The 27,931-nt window shown below is 42.7% G+C and overlaps 1 protein-coding gene across 3 annotated transcripts in view; it reads left to right on the top strand.

Annotated features, from left to right (window-relative positions):
* The window catches only part of TMEM45A (transmembrane protein 45A), a 59,276-nt gene extending 31,645 nt beyond the window's left edge, over positions 1-27,631 (top strand). For 2 of the 3 annotated variants that reach the window (XM_073616955.1, XM_073616956.1), the window contains exons 3-6: positions 8,449-8,661; positions 12,857-13,041; positions 17,237-17,382; positions 22,189-27,631. In XM_073616955.1, coding sequence (XP_073473056.1) covers positions 8,449-8,661; positions 12,857-13,041; positions 17,237-17,382; positions 22,189-22,282 — 638 coding nt within the window. In that variant the 3' untranslated portion in view covers positions 22,283-27,631. The remainder of the gene's footprint in view (positions 1-8,448; positions 8,662-12,856; positions 13,042-17,236; positions 17,383-22,188) is intronic. The other variant, XR_012241774.1, reaches the window with a different exon arrangement.
* Positions 27,632-27,931: the final 300 nt, after the last annotated feature.

Below are 27,931 nucleotides of genomic sequence, written 5' to 3'. Positions count from 1 at the left end.
AGAAGTTCGCTCCCAGCCATCCACATGCCCAGCGGTTGAATGCTAGCTTGGGAAAATTGCTAGCACTTCAACTGCTGCCTTTTCAGTTGGTAGACTCTGTCCCCTTCCGTGAGTTTGTGGAATGTGCGGTTCCTCAGTGGCAGGTACCCAAACTCCACTTTTTCTCACGGAAGGCGATTCCGGCTCTCTACCGGCATGTTGAAGGCAATGTCTTGGCCTCGCTGGACAGGGCGGTCAGTGGTAAGGTGCATATTAGCGCTGACTCATGGTCCAGCAGGCATGGACAGGGACGTTACCTAAGTTTCACCGCGCATTGGGTGACTCTGCTGGCAGCTGGGAAGGATGCAGGACAAGGTGCAGTAGTGTTGGAGGTTGTTCCACCACCACGCCTCCAAAATGCCACTACTGATTGTGACACACCTCTCTCCTCCACCCCCTCCTCTTCTTCTTCCTCCATGGCCTCTTCCTGTGCTTTGTCCTTGGAACCAGCGGTGCTCCGTAGCCGTTCAAGGGGCTACGCAAGTATGCAGGCCAAAAGATGCCATGTGGTGCTTGAGCTAGTGTGCTTGGGGGACAGGAGCCACACTGGGGCAGAGGTTCTGTCAGCTCTGCAGGGGCAGGTTCAGAGGTGGTTGACGCCACGCCAACTTAAGGCAGGAATGGTGGTTTGCGACACCAACCTTCTCTCTGCCCTCCGACAGGGACAAATGACCCATGTGCCCTGTTTGGCTCATGTCCTTAACTTGGTGGTGCAGCGGTTCTTGGGCAGGTACCCGGGCTTACAGGATGTCCTGAGGCAGGCCAGGAAAGTCTGTGTGCATTTCCGACGGTCATATAATGCAAGTGCTCGGCTGGCAGACCTCCAAAAGGAGTTTAACCTGCCCAAGAACCGCCTAATCTGTGACATGCCCACCAGTTGGAACTCAACGTTGGCCATGCTGCAGCGGCTGCACACGCAGCAGAGGGCCATCAATGAGTACCTGTGTGACTATGGCACCAGGACAGGGTCAGGAGCTTGTGTGTGTGTTTTTTTTTTTTTTTTTTTTTTTTTTTTTTTTATTTCCCCACGCCAGTTGGCCATGATCAGGGATGCATGCACTGTCCTGTCACCATTTGAGGAGGCCACGAGGATGGTGAGCAGTGACAGTGCATGCATCGGTGACCCTGTCCCCCTTGTCCACCTGTTGGAGCACACGCTGCGTGGAATAATGGACAGGGCACTTGAGGCAGAACAGAGGCAGGAAGAGGAGGACTTCCTTAGCTCTCAAGGCCCCCTTTATCCAGACAGTGTTCCTGCGTGCCCGCCGATCACACAGGAAGAGGACGAGGAGGAGGATTGTGTCAGTATGGAGGTGGAGCCAGGCACTCAGCATCAGCAGCAGTCTTTAAGGGATCAGTCCCAAGAAACACATGGACTTGTACGTGGCTGGGAGGAGGTGGCTGCGGACCATGTCGTCCTTAGTGACCCAGAGGACCCTGAACCGAATGCCTCAGCAAACCTACGCTGCATGGCCTCCCTGATCCTGCAAAGCCTGCGTAAGGATCCTCGTATTCGTGGTATCAAGGAGAAGGACCAATACTGGCTGGCAACCCTCCTTGATCCACGTTACAAGGGTAAGGTTGTGGACCTTATCTTGCCATCGCAGAGGGAGCAGAGGATGAAACATGTTCAGGAGGCCTTGCAGAAAGGTCTGTGTAACGCGTTCCCAGAGACTGGGAGGTTACAAACTCCTGTTTCTGGACAACGTGTTGCTGAGGCTTCGGTCAGTCAAAGAAGGAGCGGTGGAGAAGGTGGCCGTCTGACTGATGCATTCAGACAATTTTTTGGTCTGCAGCCCCAAGGTATGATCGGTTCCAGCAACCATCGCCAGCGTCTGTTTTACATGGTGCAGGAATACCTAGGGACAAGATCTGACTTGGACACCTTTCCCGCAGAAAATCCTCTGGGTTACTGGGTCTTGAGGATGGATCACTGGCCAGAGCTTGCACAGTATGCAATTGAGCTACTGGCCTGTCCTGCATCCAGCGTTCTTTCGGAACGCACATTCAGTGCTGCTGGAGGCTTTGTAACCGATCACAGGGTGCGTCTGTCCAGCGACTCGGTCGATTGACTGACCTTCATAAAAATGAATCGGTCTTGGATCACCACCAGCTACCAAGCACCTGATGCTGATGTAACCGAATAATTTTTTTTAAATCTCAGATCCCTTCAAAGACTGCCTATGCTGATGCTGAGTGACTATCCTGAGTAATTATCCTCTTCCTCAATGATCACGCTGATAGCTTGTAAGAACATTTTTGGTTCTGGGCGCCGCCACCAGTGCCTAAGGCCCCATTTTTCAGCCCCTGTTTAACAGGGGCGTGTAATTACAATTTTTGATGCAATACTTTGCAGCAGGGCTCGTTCCTGCGTTCCAACTAGAGTGTCTGTGAGGGGTTGCAGTGTTGTGGCACCAGTGCCTAAGGCCCAATTTTTCAGCCCCTGTTCAACAGGGGCATTTAATTACAATTCTTGATCTAATATTTCACAGCAGGGCCCTTTTCTGCGCCCACCAAGAGCGAGTGAGGACTTACAGTGTTGTGGCACTAGCACCACCAAAGGCACAATTTTTCTGCCCCTGTTCAACAGGGTCATGTATTTACAATTCTTGATCTAATATTTCATAGCAGGGCCCTGTGGGGGCTTCCAGTGTTGTGGCCACAACAACACCTAAGGCCCAAATTTCTGCTTAGTATATAGGCCAGGCCCCTACTTTCAAACATCCAACTTACAAACGACTCCTACTTGCAAACGGAAGGAGACAACAGGAAGTGAGATGAAATCTACCCCTAGAAAGGGAAATTCTCTCCTGTAAGAGTTAATATGGGAAAAACGTTTCTCCTTTCCACTGATGCTTTATCACCAATCCTTGTTTCACAAAAAAACCCAAATTTTCAAAAAACATTTGTCATTGGGACAAAAAATGAGGTGAAATCTTCTGAAGAGGAGCACAGACAGCAAAACAAATGTCACAGGGTTGATAACCCTTCCCTATGTTTTCCAAAAAGCTTAAAATAGATTTTTTGGCTGGAGCTAAACATGTTAAAAATGTACCAGTTCAAAATTACAAACAGATTCTACTTAACAACAAACCTACAGTCCCTGTCTTGTTTGCACCGCCTGTATGCTGCTGTTCAGAGTATATAGGGCCTGGTGGCCCCACGCCTTTCCTTTTTTTAATTTAGGTGCGGGGTTCACCTTAATATCCATACAAGACCCAAAGGGCCTGGTAATGGACTGGGGGGTACCCATGCTGTTTGTCTCACTGATTTTCATCTATATTGTCAGGACCCGACATTACATTAAAGCCGCAAGCAGTTTTAAATGACTTTTTTTCCTTTTAAAATGACATTTTGTGCAGGGACTGTTCTAAGCACGGGAATCACGCGCCACTTTACAGGCATACTATAGACACCCCCCAGGTATGATATTTAAAGGAATATTTCACTTTTTTTTTTTTTTTTTAACTTTAAGCATCATTAAAATCACTGCTCCCGAAAAAACTGCCGATTTTAAAAGTTTTTTTTTTGCATTGATACATGTCCCCTGGGGCAGGACCCGGGTCCCCAAACCCTTTTTAGGACAATACCATGCAAATTAGCCTTTAAAATGAGCACTTTTGATTTTGAACGTTCGAGTCCCATAGACGTCAATGGGGTTCTAACGTTCGTGCAAATTTTCGGTGCGAACCGAACCGGGGGCTGTTCGGCTCATCCCTAATATATAAATAAATATATAAAAATAATTAGGGCTGGGAGAGTTTCCCCCCCAAAAAAATCTGGGATTTTCTTAAAAAAAAACTCGATTCACGATTCGAATCGAGGTGTGTGTGTGTGTGTGTGTGTGTGTGTGTGTTTTTTTTTTTTTTTGCGTCCAGCCTTGCACTAGGCCGAATCTGCGGCCTCGCATAAAAACTCCTGCCCGCAGCTCCTCAGGACCGGCGCGGTGAAAAAAAAAAAATCCAGAAAAATCGATTTGACCTCTCAACTCGATTCAAGATTTAAATCGATTTATATTATATATAGTGGGGACGGAAAGTATTCAGACCCCCTTAAATTTTTCACTCTTTGTTATATTGCAGCCATTTGCTAAAATCATTCAAGTTCATTTTTTCCTCATTAATGTACACACAGCACCCCATTATGACAGAAAAAACACAGAATTGTTGACATTTTTGCAGATTTATTAAAAAAGAAAAACTGAAATATCACATGGTTCTAAGTATTCAGATTCTTTGCTGTGACACTCATATATTTAACTCAGATGTTGTCCATTTCTTCTGATCATCCTTGAGATGGTTCTACACCTTCATTTGAGTCCAGCTGTGTTTGATTATACTGATTGGACTTGATTAGGAAAGCCACACACCTGTCTATATAAGACCTTACAGCTCACAGTGCATGTCAGAGCAAATGAGAATCATGAGGTCAAAGGAACTGCCTGAAGAGCTCAGAGACAGAATTGTGGCAAGGCACACATCTGGCCAAAGTTACAAAAAAATTTCTGCTGCACTTAAGGTTCCTAAGAGCACAGTACCCTCCATAATCCTTAAATGGAAGAAGATTGGGACGACCAGAACCCTTCCTAGAGCTGGCCGTCCGGCCAAACTGAGCTATCGGGGGAGAAGAGCCTTGGTGAGAGAGGTAAAGAAGAACCCAAAGATCACTGTGGCTGAGCTCCAGAGATGCAGTCGGGAGATGGGAGAAAGTTGTAGAAAGTCATCCATCACTGCAGCCCTCCACCAGTCGGGGCTTTATGGCAGAGTTGCCCGATGGAAGCCTCTCCTTAGTGCAAGACACATGAAAGCCCGCATGGAGTTTGCTAAAAAACACCCGAAGGACTCCAAGATGGTGAGAAATAAGATTCTTTGGTCTGATGAGACCAAGATAGAACTTTTTGGCCTTAATTCTAAGCGGTATGTGTGAAGAAAACCAGGCACTGCTCATCACCTGTCCAATTCAGTCCCAACAGTGAAACATGGTGGTGGCAGCATCATGCTGTGAGGGTGTTTTTCAGCTGTAGGGACAGGACGGCTGATTGCTATTGAGGGAAAGATGAATGCGGCCAAGTACAGGGATATCCTGGACGAAAACCTTCTCCAGAGTGCTCAGGACCTCAGACTGAGCCGAAGGTTTACCTTCCAACAAGACAATGACCCTAAGCACACAGCTAAAATAACGAAGGAGTGGCTTCACAACAACTCCGTGACTGTTCTTGAATGGCCCAGCCAGAGCCCTGACTTAAACCCAATTGAGCATCTCTGGAGAGACCTAAAAATGGCTGTCCACCAACGTTTACCATCCAACCTGACAGAACTGGAGAGGATCTGCAAGGAGGAATGGCAGAGGATCCCCAAATCCAGGTGTGAAAAACTTGTTGCATCTTTCCCAAAAAGAGTCATGGCTGTATTAGAACAAAAGGGTGCTTCTACTAAATACTGAGCAAAGGGTCTGAATACTTAGGACCATGTGATATTTCAGTTTTTCTTTTTTAATAAATCTGCAAAAATGTCAACAATTCTGTGTTTTTGTGTCAATATGGGGTGCTGTGTGTACATTAATGAGGAAAAAAATGAACTTAAATATATATAACAAAGAGTGAAAAATTTAAGGGGGTCTGAATACTTTCCGTCCCGTGTGTGTGTATGTGTGTATGTATGTATGTGTGTGTATATATATATATATATATATATATATATATATATATATATATATATATATATATATATATATATATATATATATATATATATATATATATATATAATATTATGTATGTGTATTATAGCATATTTCAAAATCCGCAGAGGTAATCAAATACTTAAAAAAAGGAAGCTCTACTTGTGGGAAAAAAATTACGTCCATTTTGTTTGGGTACAACGTCGCATGACCGCGCAATTGTCAGTTAAAGCGACACAGTGCCGTATCGCAGAAAATGGCCTGGTCATTAAGGGGGTAAATTCTTCCGGGGCTGAATTCTTTTGGGGTGGTTAAAGCATATTTTTTCCACAAAAAAAAATGTGTTTGAAAAATCGCTGCGCAAATACCATGTGACGTAAGAAAATGCAATGATTGTCATTTTATTCCCTAGGGTCTCTGCTAAAAAAAAAAATATATAATGTTTGGGGGTTCTGAGCAATTTTCTAGGAAAAAAATACAGATTCAAACTTGTAAACAAAAAGTGACAGAAAAGGCTTGGTCTTCAAGTGGTTAAAAGTGCTAAACTATTCCGGGTCCAGTTTTACAGAACAAGAACTATTTCCTCTCACTCAGGGAACAGCTGCTCTGGTGTACTACAATGCCATTTCACTGGCTGGTCTTGCATGTAGATTAGGTACGGTGCTGCACATAAGGATATTGGGGTAAATACCGCTCTGCTCCCTAATCCTTATATTATATCTCTAACAGAACTCTTCATAATGCCAATGGCTTAACACACAGTTCATCTTTAACTACATGATCAAACCAGCAAGATTTCTCCTGTGTTGTATCTGTCCTATGGAGCTCCCTTTCCTCTTTACTGTTCCCGCAAGCTCTATACCAACATTTGATCTATTTAACCACTTTACCTCTGGAAGATTTACCCCCCTTCATGATCAGGCCACTTTTTGTGATAAGGCACAGCATTACTTTAACTGACAATTGCGCAGTTGTGCAACACTGTACCCCCCCCCCCAAAAAAAAAAGGTATGTCATTTTTCCCCACTAATAGAGCTTTCTTTTGGTGGTATTTGATCACCTCTGCCTTTTTGTTTTTTGCGCTATACTTTGCGGGAACCAGTGACACTAATACAGTGATCAGTCCCAAAAATAAGCACTGTCACTGTACTAATGGCTGGGAAGGGGTTAAGTGCTTCCTGAAAACACATATTTTCAGGCCAACTTGTTGCAGGTTTCAGTTCCTTTTCCCACCTGATCTTTAAATCACTTCTGTCAACAATTACAGATAATTCAGAGTATTCAATATTGTAAAGCCCTGGTTGCACATACATGTCACAGCATTTATGGTGTCCATATCACTCCTGTTAGCCCTGATACTCTGTACATTCCTCTAAGCAGGGAACCTTTTCCATGTTGTGTATGTGGACTAAAATATAAAAATATATAAACACACACACACACACACACACACACACACACACACACACACACACACACACACACACACACACACACACACACACTATATTCTCGATATTCTCAAAAGTATTGCCTGCCTTTACACACACAAACTTTAATGGCATCCCAGTCTTAGTCCATAGGGTTCAATATTGAGTTGGCCCACCCTTTGCAGCTATAACAGCTTCAACTCCTCTGGGAAGGCTGTCCACAAGGTTTAGTGTCTATGGGAATGTTTGATCCTTCTTCCAGAAGTGAATTTGTGAGGTCAGGCACTGATGTTGGACGAAAAGGCCTGGCTCTCAGTCGCCGCTCTAATTCATCCCAAAGGTGTTCTATCAGGTTGAGGTCAGGACTCTGTGCAGGCCAGTCAAGTTCCTCCACCCCAAACTCACTCATCCATGTCTTTATGGACCTTGCTTTGTGCCTGGTGCGCAGTCATGTTGCAACAGGAAGGGGCCACCCCCAAACTGTTCCCAAAAAGTTGGGAGCATGAAATTGTCCAAAATGTCTTGGTATGCTGACGCCTTAAGTGTTCTCTTCACTGGAACTAAGGGGCCAAGCCCAATCCCTGACAAACAACCCCACACCTTAATCCCCCCCTCCATCAAATGATTTGGACCAGTACACAAAGCAAGGTCCATAAAGACATGGGTAAGCAAGTTTGGGGTGGAGGAACTTGTCTGGCCTGCACAGAGTCCTGACCTAAACCCGATAGAACAGCTTTGGGATAAATTAGAGCAGAGACTGCGAGCCAGGCCTTCTTCCCCAACATCAGCGGCTAACCTCACAAATGTGCTTCTGGAATAATGGTCAAACATTCCTATAGACACACTCCTAAACCTTGTGGACAGCCTGACAAAATGTAATGGCATAGACAGGACAGTGGAACTGATGTGATTTGTCTCAAACAGACATCATCTGGGCTAGATGATGTCCCCAGATGATGTCTGAGGCGAAACGCGTCATATCCACTGTCCTGTCTATGCCATTTTTATCTTGTCCACTATCTACAAAGTAATCAATAAAATTAAAAATTATACTGCACCAGCACTCAAAAAATATTAAGCTGCTGACACTGCAATAGAACTGATTGAAAGCTCTATTTGTGGGAAAAAAGGACATCAATTTTGCATCGTGTGGTTTGAATATTATTAATATAAAAGCCTATCCTTTAAACTCATTCAATGTACTTATGTACTTTATATCCTATGTTTGACTGAGATGTACTATAAATATATTAATACTCGCTGCTTGTCTGCAAATGAAAACATTTTTTTTTGCCCTCAGGAATTTTGGCTGAACAGTTTGTGCCGGATGGCCCACACCTCAAGCTGTACAATCGTGAAGAGAAGCAGTGGGATCACCTTATGAACTGGCAGCATGCCACCATGTATTTCTTCTATGGCATCTCCGGGGTGGTGGATATCATCACCCACACCACAAAAGCTGTTCCTGTTGCCATGGATAGAATGATGCTCGCCATTGCTGTATTTGTTGAAGGTATTTTACACTAGTCTTGTCCATTTTATGTAATATGAACATACTTCCAGTTATATACTAGACAGGGGATAACTGAATGTCCCGTGCTTCACTCTAGTGAAGACTATTACAGCACAAACTATTCATAGCCCTGTGATGGCACTCCGTGAACGTGTGCATAGAGCAGGGATATGCAATTAGTGGACCTCCAGCTGTTGCAGAACTACAAGTCCCATGATGCATAGCAAGACTCTGACAGCCACAATCGTGACACACAGAGGCATGATGGGACTTGTAGTTTTGCAACAGCTGGAGGTCTGCTAGTTGCACATCCCTGGCATAGAGCTGCATCCGGCCACAGAATTCGGCAACAGGGAGCGATGGATCAGCTTCAGTTACTCCAAGCAAAACCTTCCTTTTTTTTTTTTTCTTTAAACTTTGTATAAAGAGAACCATCTGTAGTGAGTTCCTATTAATCTCACGCTACACCAGTGGTGTTCAACCTGCAATCCTAGATGGGTATGAGTGCGGCCCAACACAAAACCGTAAAGTTACTTAAAAATTTTGATATTTTTTTTTTTTTTGGAATTTTTTGTAAAAATGCATTTACACTTCGCAAACACATGTGGCAAAAGAAAAATTGGACAGCGTCTCTTTACTGGACTTTTTTTTTTTTTTTTTTTTTTTTTTTTTTACGTTCTCAAAGAAAAATCTCCCACTCTTCACAATCGCGCCTTATTCATGTCATCAGTTTTCAGCAGCACCTTTTATTTGTGAGCAACTATTTTCAAGGGTGAAGAACACGAAGGGCAAAGTTAGAACCAAAATATCTGATGAGCACCTTGAGAATTTCTACTACATCCATCAAACCAGATATTGATGTGTTAGTTTATCATAAACAGTGTCAAATATCGCACTCGTTTTATGTTGGCCTCTTTTTACTTTTATGATAAAAAAAAAGTACAAAAAATCAAGTTTTATTACTCAGGTACATTTATCTATACCTGTGATCGTTAATTTGTGATCTGTGCAACTTTTTCTGCTCATCCGATATATGTGGCCCAGGAAGGTCCAGAGGTTGGACACCCCTGCTCTACACGTTCAAATCTGACCATACAATCAACTTTAGATTTACCAAAACGTTGTAATATGAGGACCTACCTAAACGATCTAATCATGAAGGCCTTTGAACTACTTGTTGGTAGATCTAAAGGAGATTGTAAAGTGTGGTGAGCTTATGAGAGATTTACCCTCTCTCCCTATGGGAGATGGATGTCCCTGTCCCCAGGGGGAGATATGGGTTGTGCCTGTCCCCGGGGGAGATGTGGGTTGTGCCTGTCCCCGGGGGGAGATGTGGGTTGTGCCTGTCCCCGGGGGGAGATGTGGGTTGTGCCTGTCCCCGGGGGGAGATGTGGGTTGTGCCTGTCCCCGGGGGGAGATGTGGGTTGTGCCTGTCCCCGGGGGGAGATGTGGGTTGTGCCTGTCCCCGGGGGGAGATGTGGGTTGTGCCTGTCCCCGGGGGGAGATGTGGGTTGTGCCTGTCCCCGGGGGGAGATGTGGGTTGTGCCTGTCCCCGGGGGGAGATGTGGGTTGTGCCTGTCCCCGGGGGGAGATGTGGGTTGTGCCTGTCCCCGGGGGGAGATGTGGGTTGTGCCTGTCCCCGCGGGAGATGTGGGGTGTGCCTGTCCCCGCGGGAGATGTGGGGTGTGCCTGTCCCCGCGGGAGATGTGGGGTGTGCCTGTCCCCGCGGGAGATTTGGGGTGTGCCTGTCCCCGCGGGAGATTTGGGGTGTGCCTGTCCCCGCGGGAGATTTGGGGTGTGCCTGTCCCCGCGGGAGATTTGGGGTGTGCCTGTCCCCGCGGGAGATTTGGGGTGTGCCTGTCCCCGCGGGAGATTTGGGGTGGTCCCTGTCCCCAGGGGAGAAGGGGTCTCAGACCCCAGGGGAGAAGATGTGGGGGTTATGGGATGGTCTCACTCACCATGACCAAGTCTGCAGGTCCCTCATTCATGGTTGCCTGAGCTCCCTCCAGCAACAGCACGGATGGGCGATCAGCATATCCCCAGGGACCACAGCTACAGCTTGACATGCTCTATGTACAGGACACTTTTCAAAATAACAGAGTGACAGAGATCAGAATAGACACAGCTCTTCTTATATTAGCAACTAAACTGTAGGTCACTGTGATAGATTGCAAGCTCTTGGGCACAGGGATCAACCTTCTGACATCTATTCAGGCCAAACCCCCCCCACTGGCACCACTCTGTCAATCCGAGCTCCAGTGACACATACATGACTATGCACGGGGCCCACCCCCCTTTCCAGAGCAGCCTAGGGGCATGTTAGTGGCGAGGGCAGGACTGGACGCAGTGCTCCCACTGATGTCATATATCAGCTGGCACTCTGCTCGAGTCTATAACTTTTCTGGACCTGAAAAAAACATTATGCGCATGTGCAGTGAAGCTGCGCAAACAGCTGTTTTCTGACATAGCCTCACCGGAATTGACGCAGTCGAGGATTTTTGTTAGGACACCGGTGTTCTGCCAATATCTGCAACCTGTCAAAAACTCCAACCGCGTCATAGGTGGGTGTATTGGCCATGCACGAGTGCGTGCACAAGAAGGGGTTTGTTCTGCACGTCAGATTGTCACGTAAAAGCTATCAAATACACCAGCATCTCTTGCCGCCGCAGCGTGCCTGTGTGGCCTTCGTATCACAGACTAAAAGAATCCTATCAAATATTCCAACTGAAATTGCAGCAGTGCGCCTGCGCAGGAAGACTGACATCCCCTGTCTGATCTTCTGATCGTCTCTTTCACACATAAAGCAAAGGATATAGATGGAGAGTGAAGAAAAAGCGCAGCAGTTAGAGTATTTGATGGCATTCTTTTAGTGTGATATGCAGGATGCGCAGGCGCGCTGCGGTGGTGAGAGAGCAGATGGTCTATTTGATGCCTTTTACGTGACAATCTTACATTCAGATTGCGCGGGAAGACTCACATCCCCTGAACTGACAAGATAATGTACAGAACAATGTGTGGATATGTATGTGAGTGTGAACATAGATCTGCAAACACATTGTTCCGTACATTATCTTCCCAGTTCATCATGTTCATTGCTTTGAATCTCGTGTGATAAAACTTTGTATTTTTGCTTAACTGTCCATGTATCTCCTTTTGGTTTATGTGTGAGACTGTCAGAAGATGTGACGGGATGTTAGTGTTACCGCGCATGCGCACTGCTGCCATAACAGTTGTAGAATTTGATGGAATTATTTTCTTGTGTTACACAAAGACTGCGCAGGAGCGGTGCGGTGGCGAGAGGAGTTGGTGTAGTTGATGGCTTTTACGTCCCTATCCGACGTGCAGAAGAAAGCCCTTCTCGCGCATGCGCAATACACGCGGTTGGACTTTTTGACAGGTTGGAGCTTTTGGCAGGACACTGGCACCCACTGATCGCCATCTGGATGCACGGGATGACGTAGACATCGCGTTGGTGGAGAAGGTAACTGGGATGTTGGTACGTCGGGATGGATCGCAAAATCTAGGTTGCCGTGATGACCGTGACTTACATGTTTTGCGCGCATGCGCCTTTTCAAAGTCACAGGAATAGCGGCAACAGCAGAATTTAAGCACTTAGCAGGGGATGGGGAGGAAACAAATTACAATTGTGATGTTAACCCTTCACTCGACCCTGAACAAAGCCTGCAGAACGCTCATCAATATACTTGATGCATTGTGTAGTAATGGTAATAAAATAATGGAAAATACATAAATCCAGTGCACAGGAGGTGACAAGGGCACTGGAATTCTGATAAGATAAACAGGTATTTATCTGTACTGGCAGAAATTGTGCTTTGCTTGGGAACAGAAAACAAATGCAGCCACCACATCTAAGGCCTGGAAAGCTGCAATATATTACATGTTTGGTTTTAGATCTCCTTCAAGGGAAATATGAGTCTATCTCTGGTTTATTCCAGTGATTGTTTCAACATACAGTTTTAATTAAACCCAGCGTAAACTGTTTTTAAAACACTTAAATTTGAATGACCAAGTTTAGGATAGCAGGATTATTGTAAGAGTACTATTTTCTGTGATTAAATTGTCGATAGTTGAGTTAGGTTTTTTATAAATAGTGATTGCAGCATGTGTGTATAGTTCTCGAACATCTGTAGTGGTAAAATGCATTCTGATCAGAGACTTTTTCTCTGTAATTTAGGATTCCTGTTCTACTATCATGTCCATGGCAGGCAGGAGCTGGACCTTCACATTCATCTGCTCCTCTTGTTCGCAGTATTTGGTGGAGCGCTGTGTATATTTCTAGAGGTCTTTCTCCGTGGAAACATAATCTTGGAGCTCTTCCGATGCAGTCTGTGTATATTACAAGGCAGTTGGTTCTGGCAGGTAAGTGTGGGGTGGGCAGGGTGACACCTTGTGTCTTAAAGCGACTCTTTACAGCCATGTAATGAATGAGGACCTAAAGTGTTACTAAACCCACAACAGTTAAATCAGTCTGTATATGCAGTAAAACATGCTTGTTATATTCACTGTGGAACCTAAGGGGTTAATCCTGCACATTGTGTAAAAAGGCTGTTGGATCCTGTCTTCTCTGACCCCTCCCCCCTTTTTTCCACTGTCCCCAATCCATCTGCTGATAGCACAGAGCCTTGGGGGCACTCTGCACATGCTCAGTTTGGTGTGTATTTCTAGATGTTGTTGTGTTTTTTTTTTTTTTTTTTTGGAGGGTGCATGTGATCGGCAATCAGCACTGTCCAGACAGAAGGTCAGAGGGCTATGCAGCCTCATAGACAGTCAGAGGAGATTGAAAACTCCTCCTGCAAGCTTTAACCGGTGCTTGGCTGGACACTGATGCCGCGTACACACGAGTGGTTTTGCCGTCGGAATAAACTCTGAAGGTTTCTCCGATGGAATTCCGCTCAAAGCTGTCTTGCATACACACGGTCACACCAAAGTCCGACCATCAAGAACGCGGTGACGTACAACACATACGACGGGACTAGAAAAAGAAAAAGGAAGCGCAATAGACAGTGCACCACCCTTTGGGCTCCTTCTGCTAATCTCATCGGAACAGCATACAGACGAGTGTTTTTTTTCCGATAGCAATTAGTTCCGTCGGAAAAATATAGAACATGTTCTCTGTCTAAGTCCATCTGAATTTTCGATGGAAAAAGTCCAATGGGGCATACACACGGTCGAAATATACAATGAAAAGCTCCCATAGAACTTTTTCTGACGGAAATTCCGCTCGTGTGTACGCAGCATGATAGAAGTCACAAGACTGCTATATTTTGCTGATAAGAAAAGGTATTTAGTAGTTTATATTTACTAAAATAATTGCATATCCATGTTCTGTGTACTGTGAGAGACCAGATATAGTGAATGCAGGGTCCTGGGTTTAGTAACCCTTTAATGAAATCTTCAAGCTTTACTGAGTAACAAATTATCCCGGTTATAAGGCTAAAGCCGCGTACACACGGGCGGACTTTTCGACCGGACTGGTCCGACGGACTTTTGACGGACTTCCGACAGACTTTTTAATGAACGGACTTGCCTACACACGATCACACCAAAGTCCGATGGATTTGTACGTGATGATGTACACCGGACTAAAATAAGGAAGTTGATAGCCAGTAGCCAATAGCTGCCCTAGCGTCGGTTTTTGTCCGTCGGACTAGCATACAGATGAGCGGATTTCTGGGTCCGGCGGAGTTACGACGTAAAGATTTGAAGCATGTTCCAAATCTAAATTCTGTCAGATTTTCGACTGGAAAAGTCAGCTGAAGGCCTGATGAAGCCCACACACGATCGGATTGTCCGCCGGACTCGGTCCATCAGACCAGTTCGATAGAAAAGTCCGACTGTATTTACGCTGCATTTGTGTAATGGCAAAATAGCTCACACCTCAACCTGATACCTTCATTTAAAACCAGGTCTGATCAGGTCTACGATTCAGCTGAGCTCCAGGCAGATATAAAGACACAAGTAAGGCAGCTCTGTACTTGTTAATACATCATTACATGGTTGTTTTTGTTTTTTTATTTTTTTTTTCAATCAGTGTAATTGCCTATATTTGACCTAGTATCAGCCTTTTAAAATCCACCGTACAGCAGAGCTTAGACTGAGACAAAGAAGCAGCATCAGAAGCCAATCAGTTCTACCAATCAGTTAATTATTTGCCTATAATGGCCATAGGAGCAGAGAAGAGAGAGAGCGATAACCTGATCAGTCTGCATCTTCTCCTTTCATTGTCCAGTCTCCTGTCCTGTACTTCTGGGCTGTACTGTGTGGTAGAGCACATGGTTTTTTGTAAGATTTGAACAGAAGGCATCAGAAAAGTATGGAGGCCGCCACTGCTGACCTCCCCCCTCTCTTTTTGAAAATGCTGCTTCCTTGGCTGTTATGCAGATTCAATGGCTTTAGTACTTTTTTTTTAGGTCACAGGCTCTGAACAAGTATGTATAAAAGGATTCTGACTTCTCTCTGACTTTGCTGAGCAGTGTGCCTATTTCCAATCAGTGTCACCATGTACTGAGACCAGAGACCTCTAGGAAACCAGCATTTTGAGAAGGAGGTCAGCAATGCCACCCTCTGTATTTCTCTCAGTATCGATTTCCTTTCCTCTCGCCGGTACCATGGTGTGCTGCTCATGCGCAGCTCAGTTTACATTCTAAAGCAGATTGAGAACAGGCAGGCAAGTTTGTTTTATTGCAAACAATACATTTTGGGTTTATTTACTAAAGGCAAATCCACTGTGCACTACAAGAAATGCAGTTGCTGTAGATCTGAGGGGAACATGCAAGGAAAATAAAAAAACAGCGTTTTTGCTTGTACATGGTTGGATGATAGAAATCAGCAGAGCTTCCCCTCGTTTCAGATCTTCCCCTCAGATCTACATGACTGCACTTCCAAGTGTACTTGTAGTGCAGAGTGGATTTGCCTTTAGTAAATAAACCCCATTGCCTGTCCATACCTGCCAACATTTTGAGATGGGAATGAGGGACACCTACTAGCAAAGGTATGTAGGCATAGGACACGCCCCCTGACACACCCCCTTAAATGAGATTTAACCCAAAAAGAAGGTTCAGTAAATCCACAAGGGCTTTTTTTTACCACTACTATTCCTTTATATTGGCTTTTAGAATTTGGATGAAAGGTTTAGCTCTGGGAAACACTGTTTGAAAGATAAAAAGTGCATTTTATATACAACTATATAGATCAGACCAAAATGAGGGACAAATGAGGAGGAAAGAGGGACAGAAGGACATTGCTCCAAATCGGGGACAGTCCCTTGAAACCAGGGACAGTTGGGAGCTATGCCTGTCTGTTCTGCAATAAAAAGCCTGCCTGCTTGCATTTGTTAATTTTTTTTTCCCGCAGTTCCCCTTTAAGTCTTCAAAGTGGGTTGTGTGCTTTTGTAGGTAGAGATTTATTGGTAAAAAAAAAACAGCTGTTTTCTGAGTAGTTACGTTTTCAGTACACATAGATAGATGGTCATCACATTTCTTTTCATCTAAAACTTACGATATTTGATGCATTACAAATGTAATTCTTAATTAAATGAAAATGTAATGCTTGGTGTTTACTTTTGGTTGGAGCACTGTTGCCCTCATGTGGTCATTACAATGTTTGCAGTCTCATAAATTTATCTGCCTGAGCACAAGTAGCACATACTTCTAGAAATAATGCAGTGTCTGTGCTAACAGTTCTTTGACATCTTTCAAAGCCTCATTCTCTCTAGAATAAAGAATATGGCAGCTGTGAGGATCAGGTGCTGTCTAGGTTCTTCAGGGAATAGAGAAGCAGAAGATTTTATTCCCACTTGATATTGCTGTTTTTTTTATGTTATAATTGTGCAACTATCACTGGCTATAGTAAATAGAGATGATACCGGCCATTGAATGTTTGTTTTATTTAAGCAGTAAGCTAAATAACAACAATTATAGCCTTGGTTAAAAAAAAAAAAAAGGTACTTTTCATTGTTTTGTATTTTTTCTTTTTTAATATGTATAGGAAATATCTGAACTCTGGGGACAAAAACTTTTAATTCAAATATGTTACTTAATAGCCAAAAGTATATAAATCCACATTGCGAGCAGCAAATGTCTTAACATACCCAGCATAGCTTGTGCAAAGAGCAGAGGTGTGGGAGGGACCCAGAAGGTCTTCCAAATACCAGCTGCCTGCAGAAAACTACAGGAGGGGGCGGAGACTCTGCACAAGGAGAGAGCAGCAGTGACTGGTCTTTATGATAGGAAGCTCCTGCACAGAGGCTATGTACAGGAGTTGTTCCATGCTGTGCCATCTATACACCAATCTGGGAGAAATCTGCAATGTATACCAGATTCCAGCATTAACTGTCTCTATTCAATGGGTTCTGCACATTCCTTCTCCCCTAACCTTCCTATTGGCCAAAAAGTGTGATTTGCTGCTTTGTGGGCAGATAGGGTGAGCTGGCTATGGGAGATCTGCTCACTGTTTTCATGCGAGTGATCCGGATTATAGGGTAACTAGTTTGTTTTTAAGAAAAAATGTATTTTATCTTACTAATCAGCATTTTTTTTTTTTTTTTGTGTTCCAGATTGGATTTGTGCTGTACCCTCCTGGTGGTGGCCCTGAGTGGAATCAGAACGATCACAACAATGTAATGTTTATTACAATGTGCTACTGCTGGCATTTCGCCTTTGCTCTTCTGATCGTGGGGGTGAATTATGGAGTAGTTATGTGGTAAGCAGTATTCCTTTACATTGTTTTAATGGGAGACTTTAACGGTTATTAATCGGCACTAGTCTGGAAACTTCCTTGAGTGCTAGTTCACACCAGATGCAGTTCCGTGTGCTTTTTTTTTTTTCTGCACTAAAAATGCATGCAGTGTTTTCCATGTGTTCCAATGGCTCTAGTTCACACCAGTGCAGTCAGTTTCCAATGCAGAAAAAAAAGTAGAGCGTGCTGCATTTTTTTCTGCACAGAACTGTACTGGAACCTAGCAAATTGTATCAACAACACACTGGAACTGTGTGTGGTGTGAACTGTAAGCAAAAACTGATCCGCCACGTATCCTGAGTGCATTTTTGTGGTGTGAACAGGCCCTAAAAATGCATGCACAGTGTTTTCCATGTATCCCAAAGGCTCTAGTTCACACCAGTGCATTCAGTTCCAGTCAGTTCCTGGTGCAGAAACTAGAGCTACACAATTCTGGCTAAAATGAGAATCACAATTTTTTATTTTTTTTTTTTGCTTAAAAGATAGATCACGATTTTATCACAATTCTCACTGCGTAACATCATCTTTAACATTAACCCCTTGCTGCCGACCGTACGCAGATATGTGTACTCGGCTTTCCGGGGTTATACCGGGATGATGCCCGCAGCTGCAGGCATCGTCCCGGTACCGTTGTTTACAGCGGGCGATCGGCTACCCGAGTATAACAACCGATGTGGCTAAAAGACGCTCGGTTGTTATACCGGAGGAGCGGGAGGGGCATCCCCCCTCCCGCCGCTGTTACCAGGCCTCCCGTGCGATCGAGAGGCCCGGTGTCTAATCGTCTGCCTTCGGCGGCTGGGGGCGGGCCGGAACAAAGCTGTGGGCGGCTTCGTTCCAGCCTTCTCATTGTAAATGCGGAAGCGACGTCATGACGTCACTTCCCGTTTACTCGGCTGCCAATGGCGCCGAATTTAAAAAAATACACAGTACTCAGAATCGCCGTTTACAGCGATCTGAATACTTTGAAGTGCAAAGGAGGGATCGGGGGTCTTTTAGACCCCCGATCCCTCCATAAAGAGTATCTGTCACCACCTATTACTGTCACAAGGGATGTTTACATTCCTCGTGACAGCAATAAAAGTTAAAAAAAAAAAAATTTTAAAACACAATTTATAAAGTAAAAAAATTAATTAAATAAAAAAAAAAAAAAAAAATTTTTTAAAGTGCCCCTGTCCCCGCGAGCTCGAGCAGCGAAGAAAACTCATACGGAAGTCGCGCCCGCATATGTAAACGGTGTTCAAATCACACATGTGAGGTATCGCCGCGAATTTCATAGCGAGAGCAATAATTCTAGCCCTAGGCCTCCTCTGTAACTCAAACCTGGTAACCATAAAAAAATTTTAAAGCGTCGCCTATGGAAATTCATAGGTACCGTAGTTTGTCGCCATTCCACGAGTGCGTGCAATTATAAAGGGTGACATGTTTGGTATCTATTTACTCGGCATAACATCATCTTTCACATTATACAAAAAAATTGGGGTAACTTTACTGTTTGGATTTTTTAAAATTCATGAAAGTGTCCCTTTTCCAAAAATTTGCGTTTAAAACACTGCTGCACAAATACCGTGTGATAAAAAATATTGCAACAATCGCTATTTTATTCTCTAGATTCTCTGCTAAAAAAATATATATAATGTTTGGGAACTCTAAGTAATTTTCTAGAAAAAAATACGGCTTTTAACTTGTAAACACCAAATTTCAAAAATAGGCTTAGTCATGAAAGGGTTAAACAAAATAATTGGGCTATCTTTACTGTTTCTTTTTTTTTTTTTTTTATTGAAGTATATCTTTCCCAAAAAATTGCGTTTGAAAGACCGCTGGACAAATACAGTGTGACATAAAATATTGCAACAATCACCATTTTATTCCCTAGGGCCTGTGCTAAAAAAATATATATAATGTTTGGGGGTTCCAAGTAATTTTCTGGCAAAAAAATCTGATTTTAACTGTAATGCCCCGTACACACGGTCAGATTTTCCGATGGAAAATGTCCGATCGGAGCGTGTTGTCGGAAATTCCGACCCTGTGTGGGCTCCATCGGACATTTTCCATTGGATTTTCCGACACACAAAGTTGGAGAGCAGGAGATAAAATTTTCCGACAACAAAATCCGTTGTCGGAAATTCCGATCGTGTGTACACAAATCCGACGGACAAAGTGCCACGCATGCTCAGAATAAATAAAGAGATGAAAGCTATTGGCCACTGCCCCGTTTATAGTCCTGACGTACGTGTTTTACATCACCGCGTATAGAACGATCGGATTTTCCGACAACTTTGTGTGACCGTGTGTATGCAAGACAAGTTTGAGCCAACATCCGTCGGAAAAAATCCTAGGATTTTGTTGTCGGAATGTCCGAACAAAGTCCGACCGTGTGTACGGGGCATAAGAAACAAGTGTCAGAAAAAGGTTTAGACTTTAAAGTAACTTCCTGCATATTCACACAGAAGTTTTATCCCTTTGATCTAAGCTGGAAGAGTTACAATGTTGTTAAAAACTTGGCAGACTGCCAGAGTGAGCAGAGAACTCTATATACTTGTTACATGAAAGAATCGGGAATCACTGCAATACAGATTGTCAGAGGGGGTGAATCGAGATTGCGATCTTTTAACGATTAATTGTGCAGCCCTAGAACTGACTAGAACTGACTGCATTGGTGTGAATTAGAGCCATTGGGATACATGGAAAACACTGTGCATGCATTTTTAGTGCAGAAAAACAGCGCATGGAACTGCATCTGGTGTAAAATGGCCCTGAATGCAATGGATAATAAAACGTCTTATAATACCTAGGTACTCTGTAGGTACTCTGTATAATACTCTGTAAGTATAAGTAAGAACTGCTATGTACAAAGTCCATTATTACACCATTTTGCCTTAGTGTGCCATTTGTTAGAAGGGCATACATATACTTGAAATGAGCTAGTAAAGTTCCTCTCAATACATTGATTCAACATAAGCTCTCTTTCTCATTTGTTCCAAAGCTAATTAAAAGCCTTAACTATGATCAATAAAAGCATACACGTTCTGTAGTGCAATTAGTAAACATATATTTTACAAATCTATATTGGTTTCAGTGTATGTGTTGGTTCAGTGAACATGGTACAGCATGTATGTGTGTCCCCATTTTGCTCAGCTCCTTAGGGCTGGTGTAAAATGTAAAGAATCAGTTCACCTACAAACAGCTGTGTGTGTGGTGTATATTAGGATATAATGAAGGCTACAGAAGGTGGAATAGTTTGGAGTATATTATGGTATAATGGAGGATATAGAAGGTGGTGGATTTGGTGTATATTGGGGTGTAGTGGAGGATACAGAAGTTGGAAAAGTGTGGTGTTTATTAGGATATAATGAAGGATACAGAAGGGGGATGAGTTTGATGTCAATTAGGGTATTATGGAGGATAATGAAGGTGGAAGAGTTTGGAGTCTATTAGGATATAATGCAAGTTACAGAAGGTGGAAGAGTTTGATATCTGTTAGGGCTCTTTCACATGAGAGGTCCAATTGGGTCCACTTGTCCATTTTTCAGGGGGGCCCAATCGGACCCTCCATTCTACTCTATGAGCAGTCCGATGTAAACAGACTTGTGTCCGATTTACACCCAGCAACCTCTGATCAGATCTGGCTAAAACAAATGGAAGGGGATCCGTACTCCAACTGGCCTGATAAGATCAGACAACAGTCAGTTGTAAATGAACAGCCGGTCCGTTTATATCTGCCTGCCCGTAGAACAGAGCAGGCTGTGTCCATGTCAGCTCTGCATAGGCAGAGGAGGCACGGACCTGTCACCTGGTCGCTCTGCTCAGCCCAGCCCAGCAGGATATCAGAGGACAGATCACCTGCTCAGAAAAACTGGATCGGGTATAATGAAGGATAGAGAAGATGGAAGAGTTTGGTGTCTATTGGGATATAATAGAGGGTACAGAAAGTGCATCTATTTGAGGTAAAGGAGAGCTTACAAAAGGTTTTGAAATACTGGGACCATTTAAAGCAGAACTTCACCCAGGAGGTAAATGCATCTATAAATCTTTAAGGCTGCTTTCACAATGATGTGCTGCAGTTTACCTGCACCGCAGGTGCAGTACAGTGCATCTGTGACTTTCCTGTGCTAGCTGCCCTGTGTCATAGTCTTCTATTATATCCTACAGACGTGGTGCACTTTCTGAAAGCACGCCAAAACTCCTGCATTCAGGAAGTGCACCAAACCCGCATTATATATTGAAAATCTATGGCTAAGCACAGTAAACCCACATGAAAGCAGCAAGTACACTGCACCTGCGGTGTGGGTGAACCGCAGCAAATCAGTATGCAAGCAGCCCTATACTATTATGCCCAATGTATTGCTTCACACTTACCTAAAATGTCTCTTCTTTCCTGCTGCTGGCACCACTCTGGAGACCACCAGCTGGGATAAGAGGTGGAATGCAGTTGGTATCACTCCACATCGGACAGCAGCCAGCACTCCAGAGGAGGCATTGACTTATGCGGTTCTTAATCCCTATTACAGCTCCAACTTTACAAGTAGTCTCTCTGCACTGCACTCTGTTTGGTGCTCTGGAATGTTGGGTCAGCAAGCCCAGACCGCGATCTACCAGTCACCTGTCCGCGATCTACTGGTTGCCGACTCCAGTCTAGTGGTTGGATTGTGCATTCATGTTTGATCACCATCTGATGTCTATGGCTAATATTTTACTTCTGCTTGTATTATAAATTTCCAAAAGGGTTTCAGTGTTACCTTTTATAAATCCTGGTCTGTGTATTTCTTGCAGGGTGGTTAACAAAAAGCTGAAGGGTGTCCAGACAGTGGAGATGGAGCTATTAAAATCCCAGCAAAGAGATCAAGACTCTGAGGATGACTTCTAGTACACCATTCTCTTTTGGGTTATGATGATTTCAACATTCTGTTTCCTATCATCTGTACTGTATAATAGACCAAATTGACGTGTAATAATGTAAAAAAGTAACTATAATAATGGTAAAACTTTGACTCCAGACACTGTATATAATACTCAGATAATGTTATCACACGTCTGGATAACATATCTGGGGATTATAATTTTAATGGTAAAACAAGACCATCCTAGATCTTTCAGTGTACATTTTCTGCGGCAAAAAACGTTGTGATTGTTGGATGATTAGACATCTGTCAGTGGTAATATCTGAACATTATCAATCTCCTTTTTAAAGTAGAATTACTGTTTTTGGAAAATTATTTTTTTAATCCGCTTAATTTAGGTTATGAAATGTTCTATTAATTTTAATTGTTTTCAGGGGTATATCATTCCAAAAAAGCAAATGGCTTGGATTCTCAGGTGAGAGTCTGGCCTAAAGTAGTTAGTAGTTTTAGGAGACCCCTTTTTCTAATCTCTGTTGTAAATCAGTCATTTTACTTCTCTCAACATTCCTAGCAAAGAAACTACCTTCCAGGTTCAAATCTTTATCTCTCTGCTCATCCCCTCCCTAACACTAACATTACCTATTAAAATTACCACTTTAGTTTCAAAGGAGAAAAATGCAATTTGAGAAGAATGTCCTAAAATAGATGGCATAGGTCAGACTCCTGAGAGTCCCGTTCCTATGGAATTGGGTAGTTCTGAAAGTAGCTATTTGTGGCAAAAAATACATTATGGTATATTTGAGAATTGGTTAATTTGCAACAAACTGGTGGCTGACGTTTCAAAAGTAATTGGCCCTCTTTTAAAGAGTTTTCACAATGGCCCTCTTTTTAGAAATAACACGGGCTTGCAACCCACATTTTTTCATACAATGGAGCAGTGACAATACATTGGCAAATTACTAGATACACTATATTGCCAAAAGTATTGGGACACCTGCCTTTACACGCACATGGCATCTCCGCCTTGGTCCGTAGGGTTCAATATTGCTTTAGCTCACCCTTTGCAGCTATAACAACTTCAGCTCTTCTGGGAAGGCTGTCCACAAGGTTTAGGAGTGTGTCTATAGGAATGTTTGACCATTCTTCCAAAAGCGCATTTGTGAGGTCAAGCACTGAAGTTGGACGAGAAGGTCTGGCTTGCAGTGTCTGCTTTAAATCATCCCAAAGTTGTTCCAAAGACTGGGATGCCATTAAAGTTCATGTTTGTGTAAAGGCAGATGTTACAATACTTTTGGTGATATAGTGTACATCATATTCAGGACTACGTAGGTCAGGGGTAGGAAACCTCGGCCCTCCAGCTGTTTTGAAACTACAAGTCCCATGAGACATTGCAAGACTCTAACGATCACAGGCATGACTCCTAGAGGCAGAGGCATGATGGGAATTTTTAGTTTCACCACAGCTGGAGGGCCGAGGTTGCCTACCCCTGGCATAGGGGTTGATATACCATCTAGCTTATCCATGTGAAGGAAATGAAAGCAATACAGGTGAGTGATGGAGATAGAAGTTTACATACAGTACATGCCCCAGTATAAAAATCTCCTACCAAATGTTGTGGATAATGCAATTAAATATTGGGGAGAGCCCCCCCCACCTCCTGTAATCTTTTCACAAACAACTTATTTTTTTCCATCTCAGAAGTAGAATTGACCACTTATATCTTTATACATTTTTGGGCAAAAACTGGAAAATGGTAATATGAGTAACACAAAGAGCAGCCAGGAACTGTAGAGAGCAGTAATCAATAGCGGCCACACTTCAGTTTTTGCTACACATATTATCTATGATTTTCAATTGGTTGGTGTTGGTTACAGCACGCTATTTCCAATTTTTGCACTGCCTTACTGAATAAGCCACACAGACTTATTATAGAGTATCTAATCGTAGAATAGATGTTAGGCTGAATACACAATATACAGTCTGATCATAGAAACCTCTTTAGATCTTTCATCAACTATGTTGTGCAGGGACCTACCTAATTTGATTCTAATTGAATAGATTGTTTTAGATTTGTCCTCCTATTGTACAGTTTTGGCAAATCTAAATGAGATTATACAGAGATTGTATGCAATTGAATCATATATGGCCAATAGTGGGAAAGGATTGGAAACTCTTTACATTTTTATTGCTGTATAAGTCCTATTTGGAGGGGTTTTCCTACACTTCTGTCCCTATGACAGATATATAGAACTGGGAAACTGAGAGGGAGAAGAACTGAGTGGGGGAAGGACAGAACCTCTGTCAGGTTTTTATTGTTATCTTTGTCCCCACTCATGAGATTTTCCCCTACTTCCTGTCCAAGTGATAAGTGTCAAACGTTGACAGAGGTTTTAAATATACTGTACCTGTTGTCATCAGTGTATAACAGCTCATGGATTCTTCCAAAATGCTGAAAAAATTGCTATCATTTAAAAGATACGTAAATTAATTTTAATTTTTTCCCCCCCCAATCATACTTACCTTGGTGGATGGAGTCCGATGCTGCATCTGTCCCCCGGTGCCTCTACACTGAGAACCGAGTGATGGAACACTATCGATTGCTCAGTTTTCACAGCTCCATGAGCAGAGAGCTGTAGACTGTCAGCCACCGCTCTCTACTCATCTCCCTCCTCGCTCACTGGAGCGCTGAGCTGTGGAGGGCAGAGCGGGGGTCTCAGGCTCTCAGCGACTCGCTGGGAGGCTGAGCAGGGTGTCAGTCCAGGCACCTGGCGGATGCAGACTCCGTGGTCGGGACTGATGTGGTGCCAGGACTGACATTGGTGACGTCAGCAGAGAGCGGACTTCAGTCCACTCTCTGCTGAAAACGGATCACAGGAGTGCAAAACGAATTGCACTCCTGTGATCCATAGAAGTAAAGCCAAATGAGCTTTGGCTAAACTTCTCCTTTAATGGATTACCATGTTTAGAATTGTTGAGGTCTTTTTCTTTTCTGATAACAATCAGCTTATGTTATAATCTATAAGATGTCAGAGAGATATAATGTAGTGAGCCATAGAGTATTGTACTGTGTGAGCAATCGATAAATGCAGAAAGTTTGGAAATGAGGTAATACCCTTGACTGACTAAAGTTATTAAAGATGCACACTTTCAGGATACCTTAGAGCCCTTTTACAGGCTTTATATATTTTGAAATGTAATAGAAGCCACACCCCTATTACAGTAAGTGTATATTTTTAAATGAATACATTCCGAAGAAGGGATATAAGGCATCTTGAACGTTTGCATCTTCAATAACTCAAGTTAACCAATGAACTTTCTGCAAGGCCCTGTGGGGTAGTTTTTCTTCTTGAGAAGCTATACTATTGTATGTTGACCGCATTGTAGTTAGTTGCATTACAGATAATAGCTGCAATAATACATGATGGGTGGATGACTATGGGTGATGACCATGGGTGACCAGTGTTAGTACTGAAGGACTTCTCTTGTGCTATATAATGTAATGTCTGTATAGCATAGTAGATAAGAGTACTCCTCTGCCCTGCCAGGCTATAGTACTGTCCTTCTAAATCCAATACCTTAATTTTATGAGAAACAAATATGTTTTTTTTAAACTGATTAAAACCTGTTTTTTACTTTTTATATACAATATAATGCAGATATCTAAATATTTTTATTTAGACTAACGTTCCTAAAAGTTTTCCCCTTTCATACGTGCAATACTGTCAGTTTTTCACTTGATCGGAAGATCCATGGAAGTCTGTGGGCAAGGGTATGTAAACAGATGTGCATCCGTTTACATCTGCTTACCTCCACCCATGTGGAAAAAAATGGAAATGGTCTGTGGCTCTTTCCATTTTTTCAGACCTAAACTAGTAGATAGATTTGAGGTAGCCTGATGTAAACAGAGCAAGTCCGTTTTCATCTAGCCACCCATAGATTCAACATGGGCCTGGAAAGCCTCAGTTTTAAAATGTGGAAAAAAAATGAATGGGCAAAAATGTCACAAAAGTGACATCTGGCCCATTCTGCTCCAATTCAGCAGGACATCTCATCCCCCCTGTTGAATGGACTGGATGACGCCCCTAATGAAGGGAGTCTATAGCTTGTGGTCCGGTGGCATTTCCCTGCTCAGGGCACATTTATTAGCATAGCATGGATAGGGTCTCTGCTAAAAAAAAAAAAAAAATATATATATATATATATATATATATATATATATATATATATATATATATATATATATATATATATATATATATATATATATAATCTATCTATCTCTATCAACATTGGAAGGTTTTATAGTGTGTACTGTCATTTACTTGTCTAATAGGACCATTTGGATGTTTGAAACAACAATCAGTGTACAGCCAGTCTACTAGAGTTTAAATGGTAAGTGAAGTGAGGGTGGGCTCCTGGGCTCTGATCATAATCTATTTGTATTCTTCTACTTTGAAATGCGTTAACTGGAAAACAACTTAAAGGGTCTTAAGTCTTTAAGTTACAAAGCAGTTTCAGGAAATGTACATCAATAAATTTATATGGGAACCATTTCATAATAGCTTCTACTGTAAATACCTTTAAAGTGAAATACTTTTTATGCTGGAAAATCTAGCCAAAGACAAGTCAGAACTGTGTATATATATTTATATATGCATTTTGAAGATGAATTCCCTTCAAATATTAGATAAACTTTATTATTTTTTCATGTGCCATACCTTGAGAAAAAATGCTGACATTGTAATGTAACTCAGATATTTATTTAGCATTTTTTTTTTTGTTTATTGAATAAGAGCTACAGTGTATGGGAGTGCAATGTATATTTTGTGAGATTTGTGTATAAATGGGACATAGTATAGGTGCAATATAAATTGTTATATTGGGTATGCTAATTAATTTGATAATGAATGCCTTGATAAACGTTAATGTTTACAGCTTTTTTCAAATGACTCGGCTTTAGTTTCTTCTAAGTATGTTTTACTGCTTTTCAGAAATGGTGATGACATTTTTAAATATTTGTTTTAATGACATAATGTGCAATATGCTTAAAGTGGAACCATGCTTCATATGAGCACCCCAAACATTAAATGCTATTTAATTCATTTTTAATATTCAAAGTAAATTCATTCCTCCATCCACATCTCCATGCTGCATTTCTTTTTCGAGAAATCACTTTAAAAAACACCTCCTAACATTGCTGGTCGTGGCCATCTTGAGCAAGGGTGGATAATTTATGTAGCATTTACTTCCTGGAATTCATCTGCCCTTAGCTCAGGCATGCAGACAAGAGGGTGTGCTTAGCTGAGAAAACCCCTCCTCCCCTACTGAAGATGCCTGTTTTGTAAATATAACATACTTTCCTATTTATTTACTAATGCTAGCGGCATAAGGATTAAAAATGGTCATTGTTGATTGAGAGAGTGAAGTTCCGCTTTAACACATGCTTGATGTGCCTTTGTTTCTGAACACACAGGAATCTGCACGGCTCTGCTGAGCTATATGGCTCTTCAGATCCTGCCTCTAACATGCCTCTTTCTCCTGCATGCCTTGAGGATTATTGTTAAACATCCACAGATGAATGATTGTCACCCTATGCGTTTTCTCTACTGCAAGCCAACCTTAAAGCCTCCCAATGCTGCCTATCACTGCAAAAAGTACATACCCACTGCAAGCCT

Source organism: Aquarana catesbeiana, linkage group LG02, assembly GCF_042186555.1.
Source record: "Aquarana catesbeiana isolate 2022-GZ linkage group LG02, ASM4218655v1, whole genome shotgun sequence".
In the NCBI taxonomy this organism is placed as follows: Eukaryota; Metazoa; Chordata; class Amphibia; order Anura; family Ranidae; genus Aquarana; species Aquarana catesbeiana.
The sequence above is the reverse complement of the archived record's forward strand: the minus strand, read 5'-3'. Positions and strand labels throughout refer to the sequence as shown.